This window comes from Sus scrofa, chromosome 12 (assembly GCF_000003025.6).
Source record: "Sus scrofa isolate TJ Tabasco breed Duroc chromosome 12, Sscrofa11.1, whole genome shotgun sequence".
NCBI classification, from domain to species: domain Eukaryota; kingdom Metazoa; phylum Chordata; class Mammalia; order Artiodactyla; family Suidae; genus Sus; species Sus scrofa.
The window spans coordinates 17,766,539-17,784,672 of NC_010454.4; the positions used below are offsets into that span (position 1 = coordinate 17,766,539).

An 18,134-nucleotide genomic window follows, 5' to 3' on the forward strand; every position below is an offset into this window, starting at 1 on the left:
AACATAAACATAAAAATTCTTTGCGAAAATCTGAAATTTCTACCCAGGCTCTGAAAGCTTCCAACTACTTATAGATAAGAATTTACAGTACAAGTCCAAGTATGACATTTAAGATTCTCCCGTGATCTGGCTCCAACTTTCCTTCTAATACTATTACTCCTCCAAGCTCCCTAAAGGGGCCACAGGAGATCATGTTCTTTCCCCCTGTTTGCCTTTGTTCAGGGTCTCCTCAGCCTCATTGCTCTCCACCAGGCCAATACAATTAACATTTATAGAATGGGTAGTGTGTGCAAGACACTGTTAAAACTCTTGTTTTTCAGCTGCAACCTGTGGCATGTGGAAGTTCCCAGGCAAGAAACTGAACCTGTGCCACAGCAGTGACAACACTAGATCCTTAACCCGCTGGGCCACCAGGCAACTCCTAAACTCTGTTGATTTTTGAAGGCTCTTTTCATAGGCTATTTAGTCCTTGAATCCTTCCTGCTTTTCTCCAGATAACCAGTACTTTGTATTGGTTGTAGCGCTTATGCTACCTTATCATATAGCTTGAGGGCATGATGCCTCCCCCCCTTTTTTGTTGTTTTTTAGGGCTGCACCCATGGTATATGGAAGCTCCCAGGCTAGGGGTCGAATCCAAGCTGCAGCTGCTGGCCTACACCACAGCCACACCACCACCAGCTCTGAGCCACATCGTGACTTATGTCACAGCTTGCAGCAACGCCAGATCCTTAACCCACTGAGCGAGGCCAGGGATGGAACCCTCATCCTCATGGATACTAGCTGGGTTTTTAACCCACTGAGACACAAGGGGAACTCCAAGGGGCTATGTCTTACTTGTATTTCTCCTCCCAATATCTGTGCCTCTAATAGTAGGTGCTCATTAATAAATAAGCATTAGAATGTGAAAATGTTAGAGAAAGAATGTACATGGGTGGACAATCTCTTGGGACACAAAACTGGGTGGGACTAGGATACAGGAAAATAGAAGCATCAACTCGTCAAAGGAAAAGGAACATTTCCTCCCTTGGGAGGAACGGCAGATAAGCCTGGGAGGATGGAAACGGATAACGTCTACTTGGAGATGCCCAAGGGTCCAAAGCCTTCATGTCCTAGCTTGATACACGGTAGCCACTCATTCATTGTGGGTTTATTAGATGGATAAATGTGGTGGGGGCGAGATAGGAGATGCTTGCACCAGAGGCTCCTGTGAAGAGAGACATCTCCAGTCACCCAACTAAACACTATAAGGTAAATTCAAGCAGGAACCCTCCTAACCTTGCTCCGGCAGAGATGAGCTCTCCGTCCGCTGGCCACCGACCTTACTCTGAGGACCCCACGTCAGTACTCTATGAATGCCCTTGCCAATGCCTGATTCGATGCAGAAAAATAGCCTCCTGCCAAAACCTCTGGTTCCTCTCCCCCTACCTGAGGCACAACATTTGACTACACTTCGCCTTCTTCTTCAGGGCTCTTTTCTCGTTCCCCTTCTCCTTTCTCGCAGCCATCATCAGTAGGGCGCGTGTTGGGGCAGTCCCAGCCGGCAGGGGCGGGAGGGTCCTGCGACCGGAAGCCGGAAGGCGGAAGTGGGGCCGTGGGGACGTGTTCCGAGGAAGCCGGAGCGGGACCCGGCGGGCCCGGCAACATGGAGCCGCTGTACCAGCAAACGCACAAGTGAGGGATGCGTCGGGCACGGGCGGGGACGAAGCCAGGCTAGGCGAGGACTTCCCCCGCCCCACCCCTACCGCGGGCTGAGGCCTCAGGCGTCCGTCAGTATGGAGGCCCAGTCCTTCACCTGGGCGCTGTCGGGGGTCGGGCTCGGGGCGAGGGCAGCTCGGAAGTGTTCCATCTCTGGCTGGACGCCCAGGTCAGCGGCGGCCAGAGGGTCCGGCCTGGTGCTCGGGGACGTTGGGCCGAATGCTTCCTGAGAGTTTTGAGGCAGGGACTACTTGCCGGGTAGACTAGGTGAAGTGAAAGTAGCACCTACAGGTTGTAATATTTTGTCCGGTACCTGCCAACTCTGGTCCATATCGGTAGAGCTGGTGGGAAATCGGCCCCTGCACATAGGCGTTTACTGTTTAGTTGGAGAGTCAGGGCAGGTACGAAAAAAGATCTAACATTTGGTATGATCGGATGGCAGATGAATGAGCAGTACCAACCAGGATCTCCTAGAGCAGTTTGGAAGTTTCCATCACTGGACTAAAATCGTCAGAAAAAGTTTAATTAATAGCTCACTGCTCCTGAATGATGTCATTTCCTTCTCTTGGTTGACCCAAATCTTGTTGCTGCTACACCGTGATTTTTTTTCTTTTATTACGATTTTGGTTTATATTAAAGACCATATTTTTAGGATAGAAAGAATGCCCTATAGATAGCGTTCAGTATTATTACAGTACTTGTTATTCAGATCTGGTTAGAGACTATTTTTAAGGAAATTGAATTTTGGTTTAGCATCTCATAACTTAAATTCCTTGGTAGTGCCCTTTATTCATATTGTCCTGCATTTTTGGAACTTGTTGAGATATGTAGCTGAACATGGAAATAGAATCATACCTATCCTATTTTGGGGGAAGATTTTTTATGATTTATTTTTTTTTTTATTGTGGTAAAACATACATAACATACAACTTACCATTCAAAAGTTAACCGTTTAATTTTTAAATTATCAATATCATTTAATTTACCGTTTAAAATTGTAATCATTTCTGAGTGTACCATTTAGTGACATCAGGTATATTCACGATGTGTAACTGTCAACATTACCCATTTCTAGAACGTTTTCACTCTCCTAAAAAGAAACTTATTAAACAGTTCCTCCCTATTTCTCCCCAAGTCCCTGGGAGCCTGTTCTAGTTTCTGTTTCTGAATTGCCTATTCTGGATATCTCATATAAGTGGAATAATACAATATTTGTCCTTTGTGTCTAGCGTTTCATTTGACAGTGTTTCCAAGGTTCATCTGAGTCATAGCATGCATCAGAATATCGTTCTTTTTTGTGGCTGAATAATACTCTTCTGTGGATACACACACATACACCCCCCCACACACACCCACACACCCACACATAGTGTTTTGTAATCCATTCATCTATTAATGGTTTCCACCTTTTGACTATTGTGACTAATACTCCTGAGAATACTGGTGTACAAATAGCTGTTTGAGTCTCTGTTTTCAATTTTCCAGAGTGTGTACATATACCGATCCTATTTTAACAACTTTTTTACAACTTTTTAACAACTGTTTTAACAACTTTCAATTTTATGCTATAGTTTTGTGCTGATAAAAACTCATTAAGTCACACCCTTAGGGGCTGGAAAAGAAATAAAATGGGGATGTGCCTTCCTAATGAATTCACAACAAAAGAAATTCTTCAGAGCATTAGAATAAGAGGGATGATGATCCTCTTATTTCATTTTCTAAGTTTATATTTCGTTGAGTTACTGTGTCATTTTTTATTTTATTTTATTGAATAAGTGTTTGGTTTGGGAGAAGGAAAATATAGTGCCTAACTTTTAATAGTTTTGAATTGGTCTTACACTGGGGAGCCTTATTCTCTTTCATATAAAAATTATAGGAGACTTTAAAACCTAGATCTGTGAATCAGATGGAAAAGGAATGAAACAGGAAACTATGCTCATGTTACTAAGAAAGGGCAGGTTTTTTATAATAGCAAGGCATAGTGGACTGAGTAGTGCTTTGAAGTTAATCTGTGATGTACAGTCTCAGCTGGTTAATTTTGGTTAAAGAATGATGCTAGGGAGACCACAACCCAGTTTATTCTTAAGAATAATTTTGCTCACAGAGTCCCAGGCTGCCTGTTATCAGTGTAGCAGGTAGCTGATCAGAGTAAACCAGGAAGCTCAATAATTTGTAAATTTAGAGGAGGAACACTAATTAGTGTCCCAAACAAGATTCGTGAAGTGTAGATGAACTACTTAGCTCCGCAGGCCTCCAACAACCTCCCTCAGACTCTGTAGACCCTTGGACTCTATATCAGGGCTCGCTGACCTTTGCTGTCAAGAGCCAGATAGTAAATATTTTAGGCCTTGCAGGCCATACAGTCTCTGTGGCAGCTCTTCAACTCTGCTGTTAAAGTGTGCAAGCAACCATAAGATAGTATGTAAACAAATGGACGTGACTGTAGTCCAGTAAAACTTCGTTTACAAAAACAGACAACGGATGCGATTTGGCCAACCACTGCTAGGCCTACCATGCAGTCACTGGTTCATTCGGTGACTGTTTATTGAGCACCTCCTTTGTGTCAGGGCACCATTCTCAGTGCAGACAGCACAGCCCTACTGGGGAGTTTCTTTGTTCCGCGCTGCAGTGTATTCTGATCTGTCCCTTGCCCTCAAGGACTGAACCAGGATTGGAATCCTGGTTCTAGACCTCTTCACCTTGTTTCCCTCATCTACAAAATAAGAATGTTGGGCTGATTGCCCTGTAAGTTACCTTCCAGCTCCGTATTACTGGTGATTGAGTGTCTTTAAGAGGAAACGCAGAATCCTCCGTGCATCAGCAACTCACTTTTGCACTTACAGAAATTAATGACTGTAGCTGGATTGACACAGCAGTAGCTGAACACATTAATTTTACTGGAGCTTTGAACCCAGTAGTTATCTCTCGCCATAGCCCTGAAAGTACATTGGAATTATTCAACATTTGACTTAAAGTTATATATCTTGAAAACTCGAATTACCTGAACAGTGTATGAAAAACAGAATAAACATTTCACCCTTAAATAATACTGCATTAGGATGAACTTGATAGAGGAGCAAGTGGCCAGGCTTCTATTTTTGAGATCCCAGTGCTTGTAAAGGTGCCCATATTTGTCCAGGATCATCCAGTCCCTGGCCCTTATTATCACTAGAGATTCTGATTCAATAGGTTTGGAGCACAAGAAGCTCTATTTTTAACAAGCTCTCCAGGTGATTTTGATGAACAGCTGGGTTTAAAGACTATTACCTTATCTCAAGACCAGTTTTTCCTCTTTTGATTTTGCCTTCTGATGAGAGGCTAAATATAGTAGAGGCAAAGTGGGTGAGGTGAAACGTGCCCGGATGGTTCCCGCTACTTTTAAGTAAAAACACCAAACTTTTGTCTGGTGCTGTAGTGGTTACACAAGCACTTTCATACTGCATTTGGACCTACAGCCCTTTAAATAGTTATGATTATCTGTACCCTGTTTTCTAGTTGAGGACACTGAGGCACCAAGGAGTTAAATGACTTAATTCAGTGCCCCTCATCTCCTGCATACAACCCAGATCTTTTAACTCCAAAACCTTGTTTCCTGCCCAAATTGGTCAGCGGCAGCACGGGTGCAGAGTGTGTGTATATGATGGGGTGTGGTAGTTCCATGGACTTTTAAAAAGCAATTCAGTGCTTATTTATTTATTTATATACATATTTTTTGCCATACCCGGAACATGCCAGGTCCCCAGGCCAAGGATTGAACCCATGCCACAACAGTGACCTGAGTCGCTGCAGTGACAACACCAGATCCTTAACCTCCTGTGCCACAAGGGAACTCTGAAATTCTGTTTTTATGTTTATTTTATTTTATTTTATTTTGCTTTTTTGGGCCGCACCCTCATGGTTCCTAGTCAGATTCGTTTTTGCTGTGCCACGATGGGAACCCCTGAAATTCTGTTTTTAAATTCTTCCTAGAAGTTTGGGATTAGCAGATGCAAACTGTTATATATAGGATGGATAAACAACAAGATCCTACTGTATAGCATAGGGAACTATATTCAATATCCTGTGATAATAGAAAAGAATATGAGAAAGTATGTGTGTATATATATATATATATATATATATGTCTAACTGAATCACTTTGTGGTACAGCAGAAATTAACACAACATGTAAATCAACTATACTTCAATAAAATTAAAAAAATAAAGTTCTTCCTAGATCTTTTTTTAAAAAAAATCAGCATCAGTGACCCTTGCGTACTTGCTGCTAGGGCTTTGCTTAGTTATGTTTTCACCCAGGCCCATCATGGACCCCATGCTAGACAGGGCTAGGACTTCTGATTTCTATTATTCATACTCGCAAGTCATATTTGTGTATCAGCTGTTCCTTATGGGCTTCAAATGTGTTGTCTGAGTTCCCGGTTCAGTGTGAAACAGATTTGCCACTTGTCATCTAATAGTTCCCACCATGCCATTCATACTTGCTTTGTTGTTTTGCATTTATTTCCGTTCAGGCATGACGTGTAGAGATTGGAATCACTTTTTTGGCGCTATCTTTTCTGATTCATTCAAAGCAAATAGAGATTGGATGGAAAAATCAGTGATGTTTCCCAGCAATTTAAAGTGTATCCATTTTAGCTTAGAAAATAGTAAGCACCGCCTGAAGAGTGGTTGTAGGGTTTTGTGGGTATTGGTGTCATCTCTCCTGCTGTCATCATAGAGTTTAAGAATTGAAAGGGACTGGCAAGATTGTCCATTTCAACTCAATTGGGTCAAGAAAATCCTTTGTGGAACCCAAGAGAGTTCATGTACTGTGTGTTTAAGCACGCCGGAGCTCTGTTTTTTCCCTTTGCTTACAGAGTTCATAATTGTTTTCATTTTTCCCCCCTTGTGCTGAGTTGAAATCTGGCATCTTAAAATTTGTACCTTTTGGTCATGGGTCTCCCTTAAGGAGCAACAACAGAAAACAGGCCCCTTCCTCTTTCTGTATATCATCTCTAGATATTTGAAGAGCACCAGCTGCCACATTTTAATTTAGTTTTGTTTTTCTTTTCTTAGAGGATTATTATTACTAGCTTTTTTTTTTTGTCTTTTTGCCATTTCTTGGGCCATTCCCTCGGCATATGGAGGTTCCCAGGCTAGGGGTCTAATCGGAGCTGTAGCTGCTGGCCTGTGCCACAGCCACAGCAACACCAGATCTGAGCCGTGTCTGCGACCCACACCACAGCTCACGGCAACGCTGGATCCTTAACCACTGAGCGAGGCCAGGGATCGAACCCACAACCTCATGGGTCCTAGTCAGATTCGTTAATCACTGAGCCTCGATGGGAACTCCTCACTAGCTCTTTTGACCATTCCTCTTCATAACTTGACTTCCAGCTCTTTCCCAGTCATCCTCCATTGGGGGAACCTTTAATTGGTAGAGAGAGTTCCTTTAGCAGATGGTTCCCAAAATTGAATGCCATTCTATATGTACATTTGACTTTTTAAGAAAAGTCCTAAGTCAAAATGGTTTTATCCCTGACAAATTTCATTGTGCTACTTCAGACTAAATGAAAAATGTTAATATTTGTTTTGTTTTACAATATCCTAACCACTCACTGGAGTGCAGGGTCATATGCAAATTCAGAATCGTAAGTTGATTCTTAAAAAATATTAAACATGAAGTTCCCATTGTGGCTTAGTGGTAACGAACCCGACTGGTATCCGTCCATGAGGATGAACGTTCGATCCCTGGCCTTGCTCAGTGGGTTAAGGATCTGGGGTTGCTGTGAGCTGTGGTGTAGGTCACAGATGTGACTTGGATCCCAAGTTGCTGTGGTGTAGGCCAGCAGCTGTAGCTCTGATTCAGTCCCTTGCCTGGGAACTTCCATGTGCTGTGGGTGAGGCCTGAAAAAGAAAATAAATAAATAGATAAATAATACTGAACAAAACAAGGAGCCAAAGGCAATTCTGTGGTGGAGCCTAGACATCTTCCCCAGGATCCTTTGGGTCTTGCCTGCCATGAATCTCTCACTCTTATAGTTTAAATATTTTCAGTCTAATGGGAGAAATGTTATGTCATAGTTCGGTTTTTTTTTTTTACCATTTATTGGTGATAAACACAAAGTTTCAATTACCTTCCATGGGGAGAAAAAATTCCAGCGTATACAATGAATGGAAGCAGGACTTAACTGGCAAGGCTGCCGTGCTCTTCATCGGACCATATGCAGGACCTCGCTGCACATGTGTCTGTGCACAGCAATACAACGTGTGATGTCATAGTTTTAATTTGCATTTTCCTGATTACCTGTAAAGTTGAGTGTCTCTTCATATATTTACTGACCATTTATGTTTCCATTTTTGTCAGTTGCCCTTTGCTTGTTTTAAAAATTGCTTTTTTTGGCTGTTCCTATTGATTTGTAGCAATTCTTTATATTCTGGACCTTAGTTTTTCCTTATCTGCTGCAGATAATCTTCCAGGCTCTGCTTGTCTTTTTATTTATTTATTTTTTTTTAAATTGTGTCTTTGGCGTAAAAATGTTTTTTGTTTTAATATAGTCAGATTTATTAGTCTTTTCTTTCTTGGTGGGAGGGTAGATTTTTTTTTTGGTCTTATTTAGGGAATCTTTCTTTAACCTGAAGTCATAATATGCAGTCTTGTATTATCTTCAGAAAGTTTTAAAGCCCTGCTTTTTACATTTAGGCTTTAAAGCATCTTGAGTTTATCTTCCTGTATTACATGAGGTGTCTTTTGTCCAGATGCATAACAAACTGAACCATCAGCATTTATTGTAGTCCATTCTCTGCCCACTATCATTCAAAATTTACGTTATTGCTCACGTTCAGGCCTTCAGTAAAGTCCTAATTCTCTTTTCGGTCAGCATTGCCATCTTCTGTAGCTGTTTTCATGGTGACCCTAATCCAGATGTTGGTTTCTTCAGCTGCATTCCTCCATCTGCCTCTGTATCTCCGCATGCCTGCATCCTCAAGTATCCGGACCTGCCCACCTGAAGTAGCAGTCAGGTCTCTCAAGACTCTATTAGTGATTTCCAGTTGCCTCAGGTCTCAGCCAGGGGCACTCTGAGAGTCATCAGAGAGCTGTCCTGCTTCTTGGGCCATGGGTCATGTTTAGAGGCTGCAGGGAAGCCTTGGAAAAAACTAGAGGCAAGTTAAAACCAAATTTGGGTAAATTTGGGGTGACAGTTTGTGGTGTTCACGGTGGAGGATCGTTGCCGACTTTTCCCTCAAGGGTTGGAGATGGTGGAAGAGCTGACAGGCCCCTTTCACGTGGCCGTCACGTGGAGGGACCAGAGGCAACGGGAGATGATTGTTGGGGTCAGATAAACTGTAGTCCAAGGACTGATCATAGAGGACAGCTTGGAGGGCGGAGAGGGGGACGTCACCTTGGCCAGGCCTGGGGACCTCTGGAGAGTGCTCTGGGGCCTGATACCCGGGACCAGGCTAGCAGTCCCGGCTGCGGTGTTGCATTTCCCAGTGAGATGGCCGTCGCCTTGTATTGCCAGGGAAAGATGTTTATCTAACAGGAGATCCCTGTCTTACAGGACCTTCCTTGGACGGTTTCCTCCAGCCAACCACCCCATCCCCTTCTCCCCTCTGACCCCACTCTTTCGGGCAGGCCGGCCTGCTGGTCAGTAACCCAAGTGACATGCCTTGCAGGTCTTTTTGCCTGTCGTTTTCTCCAGCTCCTCCTTCACCAAATCATGCCTCCCTTCTTCAAAATGATGTTCAGAACGCCCTTCACCCACAGGGCTTCCCCAGCTTAGTCTTTTCTTCACCTGCCTTTGCGTCGCACTGCTGTGCGTAGCTCCTCAGCTTTCTCTTTGTTGACACTTCTGTGTGTTAGCAGTTCTCTTAAATCGTCTTGGAACTTTTCTTGTCTATCTGGCCTGTCGTTCCTAATTACACTGTTTCTCAAGGACAAGGATTATCTCTCGCCTGCCCTTTGACTCTCCCTAGTACAGACCAGTGCTCAGCACATTGGGTCAAAGAACAGAGGGTGGGATTGGCTGCTTCCAGATGGAGGTTTATCACTTGGTGTGTGACCTTGAACAAGTTACATAACCTTTCTGGGCTTCTGGATGTCTTATTTACAAAATAAGGATGATAATAGTACTTTCTTCCTAGGGTTATTGACTTAGCAGAATGTCTCAGATGTGGTAAGCACTCACTAAACGCTGCCTGTCAGGATTACTATTAATATTAATGTTCAGATATTAGAAACCATGCCAAAACATGTGACCTCAAGTGCCACATACAAATTTTACAGTTCAGCGATGCTGTCAATTTAAATCAGTTAGATGTTAGCATTAGAAAAATTGTCTTTCCTGGCTGAGGCGCTGTTGATTACTCCCGTCTCACTCATTTCCTCCCTCTTCCTTTGATAGGCAGGTCCACGAGATCCAGTCTCACATGGGACGCCTGGAGACGGCAGACAAGCAGTCTGTGCACCGTGAGTAATTAACTATGGAGACCAGAGTCCTTTCTCTGATGACACGGTGCTAATGGGCTGGGTTTCCTGACTGCGTTTCTGCCTCAGGGGCGTAATGATTCAGCGTGGAATGAGTTGTGTCGTTAGGGTGGACAGAAAAGCCCTGTGGCAAAGTCACTGATTTCCCTGATTGTGCCCTTTGAAAGCCCTCCAGTCTTATCCCCCATTACCCCTCCACTCAACCCGACATGGCCCTTTGGGAATGGAAGCACTTTCCTCCATCTGTCTTAATCTCATTACCTCCTCCGTAGAGGAATGTCGTCCATAAAAATCCAGAGATGTTTAACTGGAATCGGTCATTTCTTCTGAGCTGAGAGCTGTGGCTTTTTAGGAGGATTATTCGGAAACGAAGAACAATATTAATTAGTTTAGTTCCCACACCATGGTTTCTTTTGAGAAGCGTGCTGCTTTTTTGGAGGTTTTAGTTTCTTCTCTGTGGTGAGAAAAGGTCCTTTTTGCCAGTCGCTCCCCAGATACTGCTGGCCTCCCAGCCACTGTCTTCTCCGCTCGGCTGTCGCCCTGCCCAGCTCTCCTGTTTTCTCAGCTCTCCTTTCCTCAGCTCCAGAGCACCTCTTCCCCTGCCCCTGTGCCCCACTTTGTTCTGGATGCTGCACGTTAGCTGTGGGCTCCCCTAGGAAGGTGACATTTCTGTCTCTACTGTCATTTCTTTCTTGGGCAAGAGGCAACCTGGATGCCTTTTTTTGGGCGCAGTTTAGTTCTGTCCAGGGGCTTTGTTTGCCTTCCCAGCAATCTCATTGGCACATGATTAGAAATGGAAAAGAGGTCCTTTTGACTGTTTATCAAGAGGAATAAGAAAAATGACTATATTTGTCATATCTTTACCTCTGTGGATTCTTTCCTGGGCCTTTCCATTTGATATTTGGTCATTTGGTCTATTTTGGGGATTCCAACATCAGTCTACACTTTTTTTTTTTTTTTTGTCTTGTCAGGGCTGCCCCTGCAGCATATGAAGGTTCCCAGGCTAAGGGTCAAATCGGAGCTATAGCTGCCGGCCTACACCACAGCCACAGCAACACCAGATCAGAGCCACCACCTACGCCACAGCTTACGGCCATGCTGGATCCTTAACCCACTGAGCAAGTCCAGGGATTGAACCTGCGTCCTCGTGGATACTAGTCAGATTTGTTTCTGCTGAGCCAGGATGGGAACTCCAGTCTACCCATTCTTAAGGGAATTCTCCGTGTTTCATATACTAATGTTCCCTTTTGTGATTTTTTTAAACCTCATTATATTCTATAGGGAGTTCACTTGGCAGTCTTTTTACTAGATATTTATAGCCCATACCTGAGAATAATCTCAAAGGAAAAGAAGTCTCATTCTGGATCAGAAAATACTGCATTTTGCTTAAAATATTTTTTTGGAAAATCTTTAAATGTTCATTTTATTTTCTAAAGGCAGGAAATTTATTTCTACAGATTTATGTTCAGCTTTTAAAAAATTGGCACCGTTATGGCATTAACAGCTATATATACATGTTTTTTTTTGAGAAACATTTACAAAGTCACTTAGTATAATTTGAATTTTTCCCTATCATCATTAGTGTATGCGTTTTTCTCCTTTTGAAGTACCTATTTTTGAGTTTATTGGTTGTGGAAAAAAGATATGTTTGCTTTATCATTCTAATTTAAGTTCACAATCTCTTTTCCAGCAATTATTCTTTTTTCTCTTTTGTGCAGTAGTAGAAAACGAAATCCAAGCAAGCATAGACCAGATATTCAGCCATCTAGAGCGTCTGGAGATTTTGTCCAGCAAGGAGCCCCCTAACAAAAGACAGAATGCCAAACTGTGAGTGCTCTGATGCCCCAGGCCCATCATGGCAGGCCTTTGGACAATTCTGAGAAATCCGTTTACACATTGAAAATCTGAGACTATGCAAAGATAAAGTCCCGTAAAGAGCACAGTTCTGTTTGAGTGGTACTACCTCAGAATAAAAAGCCTGTGTTGTTCAACACAGGGAATACAGCCAATATTTATCATAACTGAAAATGGAGTAAAACCTGTAAAAATGGTGAGTCACCATATTGTGCAGCTGTACCTTATATAATACTGTACATCGACTATCCTTCAATTTAAAATAAAAGGCCTGTGAGGTTAGTGGCTCAGAAGCCTTGCATCTCCTTTCCTCATTGGTGTCGTTTTGAGATTTTCCCCCCAGTACGATTTTTCTGACCAGACCCATGGCCACTTTGAACCTAATGCCGCCAGGGAGTTGCACTCTGCTCTTTAGTTCCTCCTACATTCTTGGGTTGAAATATCTTGCTCTTAATCACTCCAGTCAGTCTTTTTATAATGAAATGCTGATCTAATGTTTGATACACCTCCATGAAATTAAAATGAAACCACTCTCACCACCTCCACCCCCAGCCCCTACTCCCAAAAGTTTTCTGAAACTTCACTGATGCTTTACTCCCAAGATGCCCTTGGGCTTCTCCCAGCAGAGCGATATAATCCCTGGAAGGTCAGGAAGAGGTCATCGAACCTGCTTCGTGTCACCTGTTCCCTGACATGCATCCAGAATCAGAGCGCGGCAGATATTTAAGTAAAGCTGCTGGAATCTCATGTACTGCAACCCTGCTTCTTTACTTTCAATATCATTGATCAAAATCAGATTGTTGAGCAGGGGTAGGGGGTGGGCGGGTGGATAGCATGGAGGGCTGCAGAGGGAAGTAAGGCAGTGTCTTCTTTCCTGAAGACAAAGTCTGGCCCCCTCCCACTGCTGCTCTGGGCTCCTGCAGTTTAATCTCTCTATCCATTCCAGTCGTGTTGACCAGTTAAAGTATGACGTCCAGCACCTGCAGACTGCCCTCAGAAACTTCCAGCAGCGACGATACACAAGGGAGCAGCAAGAGAGACAGCGAGAGGAGCTTCTGTCCCGCACCTTCACCACAAATGTAAGCCAGGTGCTTGGGCAGGGTCTGCAGGAGCCCAGGGCTCAGAGTGGGGTCCTTTCAGGGGGTGTCTGAAGCAGACTGATCGGACAGGAGGAGAGCAACCGGAAGGGACAGTGACTGTGCATTGCCACAGAGACTAGACCTAAACAGGGAATGCCTTTTTCTAACACAAAAACCGAAAGAGGAAGCAGTTAAATTGAGGGAACAGGCAGGATGAAAATTACCTGGTTTGACTGGTTCGATGCAGAGAGGTGGACGTTCACATGGTGGAAACGTTTTTCTGCTCAGATCGAGACAGATGATTAGAACTTAAGACTATTTGTAGTGAGGGCAGCCTTTCAAAGCTGCCTTCAGGCAGTTGCCATTGTGCTGTGTATGTGTGTGGTTCCAGTGTCAGATGCAGTAAAATGTTTTTGCCCCTAGTCTGAGCAGCAATTTGGAGGAATTTGTTAACAGATACTTTGCTGTAGAGGGATTGCTTGACTCGAGCCCGTTTGAAAGTGGCCTGTTGCTTTTGCATGTTTGATTTCTTTGCACACCACTGTCCCTCTCCTTTGGTCTTAATAGAATCATTTCCTCCACATGGCTGAGAATATACTGGCCTTTTTGTGTCCTGCATGATGTATTCCACCAAATTAAATGGGTTTTAAGGGTTTGTTTGTTTGTTTATTTGCTTTTGCCTTTACAGAGAGGTTCATTTCCTCAAGAGGTCTTACCTTTCTGAGCCTGTCATTAGAAATCATATCGATTCCCACTTTGCAGATGTTTAACTCTGTTTGCTGTATCCACACTTGCAGTAAATTCCCCAAAGGGCTTCAGCATATGCTTACATAGTTTTTTTCCTCTAGCATAGGCTGTCAGGTAACAATGATTAACAATTCAGAAGTTCAGTGAAGATGTGTTGGTGGTATAGTGGTAAGCCTAGCCACCTTTCAGAAGAGGAGGGAACTGTGTGACACACTGAAAGGTGTTGTGTGGGCTTTTTTTGTTTTTTCTTTTTAGGGCTACATGTGTGGCATGTGAAGTTCCTAGGCTAGGGGTCACATTGGAGCTGCAGCTGCAGCTCTACACCGTAGCCACAGCCATGCAGGACCCGAGCTGCATCTGTGACCTATACCACAGCTCACGGTAATGCTGGATACTTAACCCACTGAATGAGGTCAGGGGTGGAACTGCATCCTCCTGGATACTAGTCACGTTTGTTACTGCTGAGCCACAGTGGGAACACCTTTGATAGCTATGGCATTGGTTACTCAGGCCTTTTTAGGCAGGGATGATCCTTCAAGAGTTATTTTGTTTCTTGCCAGCCTGGTGTGACACTATTCAGAAGACTGGCTGAATGAACTTCTTGGTCTTTTTATCATCTGGAGCTATGCCTCTCATTTTTCTGAGAGGTATCAGCCCATCAAGCTATACCTTTTCAGATGGGAGGGTAAAAAAGATTGGTATATAAAAGGCATTCAGTAAATGTGTGTCAGATAAATAAAAATAAGTCTCTGATGTAAACACTGGAGTCTTGACTCGCTGATCATCTGCTTAAGCAGAACACTATTTAAGGTGTGAGAGTAAAGTGTGTTTAAAAAAACATGACTCCCACCTATGAGAAGTCTCTCATGTTCACAGGGGTGTTGAAAACATACACATGAAAAATGCTTATGAACTTGAGCAGCAAAGACAAGGTGGTTTCACTTCTTCATGATGATGGGAAGTGGTAAAAACAGCGCTGCTTAGCAGAAGAATGTGCGATGGTCAGGAGGTAGGAAAGAGGGCAGTGCCACGGCTGGTCGTGACCTGCGTCTGTGTCCTTTGCACATATGCTGTGTACATAGAGCCCTGGGATTGGTCTTGGTGTTCGTCCCTGCAGGACGGTGAAGAGGGCAGCGCTGTTCTCAACACTGGGGTTTGTCCCTCACTGGACATCTTACCAGCTCTGCGTGGTCTTGGACAAGTCGTTCCACCTTTCTAGGCTTCTATTTCTCCCTTTAAAATGTGGGCGATATCATAATGACCACATGCTGCGGAGGACTGAGTGAGCTTGGGGTAAAGAGCATGCAGAGTGGAAAGCACTTGATCAGCACTAGCTGCTTCTCCCTTCATTTCTTTGCAGACTTTTCTTCCCCGCTCAAGCGCATAGTCCCACTCTGAACACCTTTAGGCCTTTAGTAGAAAACACGGTCTCTTCTCTCCTTGGTCACTTTGCCTAATCAGAGGGGAAAACTGTAGACAGAAGAGCCAGAGGACAGCAGCAAACCTTTAACACTGCATCGAGGGGAAGCCAAGTAAAGGAACATGGAGAGTAAGCGAGGTCAGGGAGGGGTCAGAGGAAGCATTTAGCAGAAGCCGAGCAAGTTCTTCATAGACTTTTTGTGGAGTTCCCTGGTGGCCGAGTCGGTTAAGGATCTGGCATTGTCACTGCTGTGGCGTGAGTTTGTTCCCTGGCCCTGGAATTTCCGCATGCTGTGGGCACGACCAAAAAAACTTTCTTTTCCTAAGTGGGGAAGTGATACAGAGGCAGAGGTGAATAAGACTTGTGTGGTGGAACTCCCTGGGAGAGTGAGCAGTCTGGGGAAAGGTCTTCCTCCAAGTGGACAGATCCGCCCCAGATCTTGCTGTGCTTTTTCTTCTCTGTTAGGTTCCTCTGATTCTTGTACCATTCCCTCTGGCTGCCCTTCCTTCTTGGCCTTGACCAAAAGGCAGAGCAGTCAGGCACAGCGGGACCCCAGGAGCTGACCAGCAAGCAACGTTAATCAAGTGCCTGCATTTCTTTCACAGGACTCTGACACCACCATACCAATGGATGAATCACTGCAGTTTAACTCCTCCCTCCAGAAAATTCACCACGGCATGGATGACCTCATTGGAGGCGGGCACAGTATTCTGGAGGGACTGAGGGCCCAGAGACTGACCTTGAAGGTGGGGGCCCTTTGGGGGGACAGGGAGAAGGCCTTTTGCCTTGGCTTCAGTGTGGGGCCTGTGTTTGCATTTTGATCACATATCCTTAAATGGTGGTAGTGTGATGGTGACACAGAGCCTTTGAGTTTGGGATCCTTTCTGTTGGGATTGAATTACTGTGCATCCAAAAGTAAGTTCCCTTTGCCAGTAGGTATTTCTTATGTTTGCAGTGAGCCATGATGTGGCATCTCTTGGTGTCTAGGTCTTCCATTTCCTGGATTTAACATAAAAGTGTCTGCTGCTGTGAAAGGAAGCAATAGTGGACTGAGAAAGTCTGTTGTAGACTCCACTTAGAAACTCTGTTACATGTCTCATTCTCTGTCAGGTATTTTTCCTTTATGGCCCCTGCCGTGGACTGTCTTACAGCCAAGACCTTTTGGTTTTTGGTTTTTGTTTTTTTGTCTTTTTTGCCATTCCTTGGGCTGCTCCTGCAGCATATGGAGGTTCCCAGGCCAGGGGTCGCATCGGAGCTGTAGCCGTCGGCCTACGCCAGAACCACAGCAACGAGGGATCCGAGCCACGTCTGCAACCTCCACCACAGCTCACAGCAACGCCGGATCCTTAACCCACTGAGCAAGGCCAGGGATCAAACCCGCAACCTCATGGTTCCTAGTTGGATTCGTTAACCACTGAGCCACGACGGGAACTCCCAGCCAAGACCTTTTTGTACTGCAGTGACTGAGGCCCCAGGGCAGGGTCTGAGGGCCGTGCTGGTTGACTAGCCACGGACGCTTCTAGAGCAGGAAATCCTCAGTGTCTCTTCCTCCCTCTCTCTTTAGTAACAGGTATTCCTCGAAGCCCTGCCCCATTGGCTGGGACTCAAACCCCCTGGGAGTGGCTTACAGAAACATTACACAGGCTCTGATGTCAGTCATGATGTTGCAGCCTCAGCCCTTTTCCTGTATCAACCCTGATGGATAATGGGGTGTGGGCTGTGCTTATTATCAGGGTGTGGTCCCCTGTGAACGAAGCACTCCCAGCCACGGAGCTGTGAGAAGCAGTCACTCGGAAGCATGAGCTTTATCTTAGTTTTTCTTGGCCCATGTTGAGGCTGTCAGCTCCGCGGGACCTCAGTAGGTTTCTGAGCAGCCCCTGCCGTCTTTACCAGGGAGAAGGTCAGGCGAGCCATGAGTGACACTTATCTCTTGCTGATGGCCGCAGTGCTTCAGATGGTCTGGAAGCGTGGGCTCTGACAGCTCCCTGGGTTCCCCCCCTTTGAGAGCGGCCACCTGCAGGAATCTAAACTGATACACAGTGATTAAGCCTCTCTTTCTTTAGAAAACTGCTGGCCTCCTTCCCATATCTCAGAAAAACAGTCAAAGCCTTTGAGGACGAGACTCACCCTGTCACACTCCCCTCGGCCCGGTGGGGGCAGAGCTTATTGTTAAAGCAAATGTCAGCTTCCTACAAGTCTGCTCTCCTGAGGAGTCCAGGCAACTTCTGCCCCAACACCGCCCCCAGAGGTGAAGTGTTGGGAGACCCGGTGGGCAGCCGTAGTTGGGATGAGCGGGTTCTAATTCAGTTCCCTTTCCTCTGCGCACCCGTTGCTCCGGTCTTGGTCCCTTGACTCCCTCCTCCTGCCTCTCCCCTCACTTCTGTCAGGGAAGTTTCTGCCTAAAACTATCAGAGAGGAACATGGGAGGAGTATGAAGGAGTGAGGCTTTGATCTGGGGAAATTTGTGGTGCAAAGTGAATACAGTTTGTGAAATTTGTGTTAATTTTCAGGTGATTTTAGAAGCTCGATACTTGAACGTCATAGGCTGATGAAACAAACTGCACTTGCAGAGCTAGGCAGACCCTTTAGCGAGAGTCTAATATTTACCGTCGCTGTTGTAGGGACAACGTGGCTCTCGGCTCCTCTGGCAGAGAGGAGGTTTGACCCGAGAGATCCTCTCCTTGAGGCGTGTTAACCGCTGTCTGTGCAGAACGTGGGTCTTGAGCTGCTGTGCATGATGCCTCGTGTTGTTGCCACCTCTCAGCTGCTCGTTACTGGGTTGTTCATTTAAAGAATGGATGTGGGAGATTAGGTTAGATGCCTTCAGATCAGCGCAGTGGGTGATGTGTGTGTAAGTTGGGGTCTGCCCAGC

The 18,134-nt window shown here is 45.0% G+C and overlaps 1 protein-coding gene and 1 long non-coding RNA gene across 12 annotated transcripts in view; one reads left to right on the top strand and one right to left on the bottom strand.

The window, feature by feature from the left end:
- LOC102167870 overlaps positions 1–1,417 on the bottom strand; it is a 77,062-nt gene extending 75,645 nt beyond the window's left edge. For 6 of the 10 annotated variants that reach the window (XR_002337079.1, XR_002337077.1, XR_002337078.1 and 3 more), the window contains exon 1: positions 1,276–1,410. This is a non-coding gene — a long non-coding RNA (uncharacterized LOC102167870). Of the gene's footprint in view, positions 1–1,275 lie in introns of all 10 variants that reach the window. The other 4 variants (XR_002337076.1, XR_002337072.1, XR_002337081.1 and 1 more) reach the window with 3 other exon arrangements.
- The window catches only part of GOSR2 (golgi SNAP receptor complex member 2), a 31,232-nt gene continuing 14,641 nt past the window's right edge, over positions 1,544–18,134 (top strand). Inside the window, exons 1-5 of one of the 2 annotated variants that reach the window (XM_003131316.6) lie at positions 1,544–1,671; positions 10,080–10,144; positions 11,881–11,989; positions 12,963–13,095; positions 15,868–16,008. In XM_003131316.6, coding sequence (XP_003131364.1) covers positions 1,643–1,671; positions 10,080–10,144; positions 11,881–11,989; positions 12,963–13,095; positions 15,868–16,008 — 477 coding nt within the window. In that variant the 5' untranslated portion in view covers positions 1,544–1,642. The remainder of the gene's footprint in view (positions 1,672–10,079; positions 10,145–11,880; positions 11,990–12,962; positions 13,096–15,867; positions 16,009–18,134) is intronic. The other variant, XM_021066828.1, reaches the window with a different exon arrangement.